General features: G+C 40.3%; 1 protein-coding gene across 1 annotated transcript in view; it reads left to right on the forward strand.

Annotated features, from left to right (window-relative positions):
- The window catches only part of igf2bp1 (insulin-like growth factor 2 mRNA binding protein 1), a 42,776-nt gene that overhangs the window by 32,734 nt on the left and 7,772 nt on the right, over positions 1-2,270 (forward strand). The window contains exons 3-4 of the mRNA XM_005747301.2: positions 45-93; positions 1,758-1,809. Of these exons, the coding sequence (XP_005747358.1) occupies positions 45-93; positions 1,758-1,809 (101 nt within the window). The remainder of the gene's footprint in view (positions 1-44; positions 94-1,757; positions 1,810-2,270) is intronic.

Below are 2,270 nucleotides of genomic sequence, written 5' to 3' on the forward strand. Positions count from 1 at the left end.
TTTGCAAAGCGTTAATATTTCCTTAAATCTTCTTCTCTCCACAGAACCAGGAAACTCCAGATCAGAAACATTCCACCTCACCTGCAGTGGGAGGTTAGTTCCCATTTCCTTTATTTTTTTAAGGTTATAACGTACAAATTTTATGGCTGACACTTCAGATGGCCACATCACATTACAAATACGTTGCTTGCATATGTGTAAACTGTTGCCCAGGTAAAAGTGAAACAGTGTGTGCAAAATGGCCACTACTTTCTCTCCCATCCAAGATGGGTTTTCCAGGTCTGTCTGGCAACAAAAAAAAATAAAAAATTGAAACAGGAGTCGTAGGTTCGAGTCCCAACTGGGGCATCTGTATGAAGTAAGATTCCTAGGCTAGACTAACCCCATGCTAACCAAGCCTACCTCAGACATGCCCGGATTAACAATGTCTGTGTCAGGTGACCCTGATGAGAAGTGGGCTACTGGAGCAAGAAGGCATCGGTGGGAAAGAGACAAAAATAGGGCACTGTTGGAATGCTACATGAATAGGATGAGCTAGGCAAGTGGCTCCTGGAGAGCCCAGGAAGAACATCTAAGATCTCTGTGCAGAAGAGCGCAGTCGTAGGAACAGCTAAGATACTGTGCCGAACCCTCAGGCTCCCAGACCTCTGGTAGAGACTTGAAGCATATATATGTGTGTATAAAATGCAAACAGAAATGGAATGGAAAGAAGAGTGCAGAAGGCACTTTTAGGGCAAAACTACAGACTTTTCTTCCCCTGTTAGGCTTTAAATCTGTTGATTCATCAAACATGACTGACTACAGAAGAATGGAAAGTGGAAGGATCACTGTTCCCTACATTTGGTGTGTAGCTCTGTGCACTTTCATTGTTTTTGTGAGGGCGTGGCACACCCGTCTGCCTCTTCTGGCAAGTGAGCGCCTGTGGGAGTGGCTCCGTGTGTGCATGTGCATATGTGTGCGTGAATACGAGCCAGACTTCTGCCTTTGTCCACGTGAGGGCAACGTCTCAATGCAAAGTTGACTGAAACGTGCTTGAAATCAACCTTAATAAACATCCAGAATTTACAGGCGCGCATGATTTAACCTTAGAATCACAGTTTTTGGGGTCAGGCATTTACAACATCATCATCTATGTATGAATGTAAAATAATGAAAGTTCAGTAAGTATGTTGGGTTTAATAGTTTTCTGTTAATACATTTAAGTTGAAAAATTTCAAAGGGGAAAAAAAACAATTCCGCTTTATCCTGGTAAATTTAGAGCTTTAAGTTTGTGTAAATATGTGAATGTCTGTCTTTGGGGTGGAGTTGGGGAATCATGATGACTCGTTTCCTTTAAAATCTCCTCAGTTATTACTGGTGTGATCTCAGGTTATATTTACATGTTTAACATTTGTAGCTGATTGTCCAGCAGCCTCATTTTATTTCTCTCTCAATCTTTTTCTGCTAAATTTATCTTGATTTTTCACAGAAATGAAAACAAAGTCATTTTGTTGTCAGAGTGACCAGCTGAGTGGTGTGATTCTTCGTTTATTGCGTCTTTTGCTCCTGAGCTTGCAGACCTGTCAACAAACACATAAATGATGAAATATCTTATTTAAGTGAATGCCTGTCTTATATTACTCTACACATATGTTTGTGAAATAATCATTTGTGCTAACAAAAAGATGTTTTGAATTGAATGACATTGTCTAGGATTTCCTTAAAATGGTTTTGTGCTGGGATTTTATAGTGTTCCCTTCTCTCCGTCTCTCCATCAGGTGCTGGATGGACTCTTGGGCCAGTGTGGAACCGTAGAAAACTGTGAACAAGGTGAGATCTCAATAAACTTGAAGCACATTTTATTTTAGTACTTGTTACTGATGTTTTTTATATCCCACATGTGTCATTAAATAAAAATATCTGGCAGTTAAACTTCTCCTTTTGCGCTATTGTTGGACAGCATAATGCTTTGCTGACACCTAGTGGCAGCACATTGGTAACTGCAGCTCAGCTGAGCAAGTTTGTGGTGAAAGTGAACCACCAAAAACCTTTTGGCAAAGAGGTTTCTGCAGCGTATTTGCAGGTTTGATTTGGCACAGTTCTTTGACCTGGTGTTAAATCAGAGTTTAGACTTTACAGTCGCTCCTAATCTCAACCAATGATGTAAGGTGACTGTGTTCAACACTGCACCGTGGATTCACAAGATACTTTCGCTTGGCCCTCATCTTAAACCCACTGGTTCAGTTCCATTTATTTTATATTTTCACCATAAATTATTCAAATGAATAATT

This window comes from Pundamilia nyererei, unplaced genomic scaffold (assembly GCF_000239375.1).
Source record: "Pundamilia nyererei isolate P.nyererei 1_Seehausen unplaced genomic scaffold, PunNye1.0 scaffold00193, whole genome shotgun sequence".
NCBI classification, from domain to species: Eukaryota; Metazoa; Chordata; class Actinopteri; order Cichliformes; family Cichlidae; genus Pundamilia; species Pundamilia nyererei.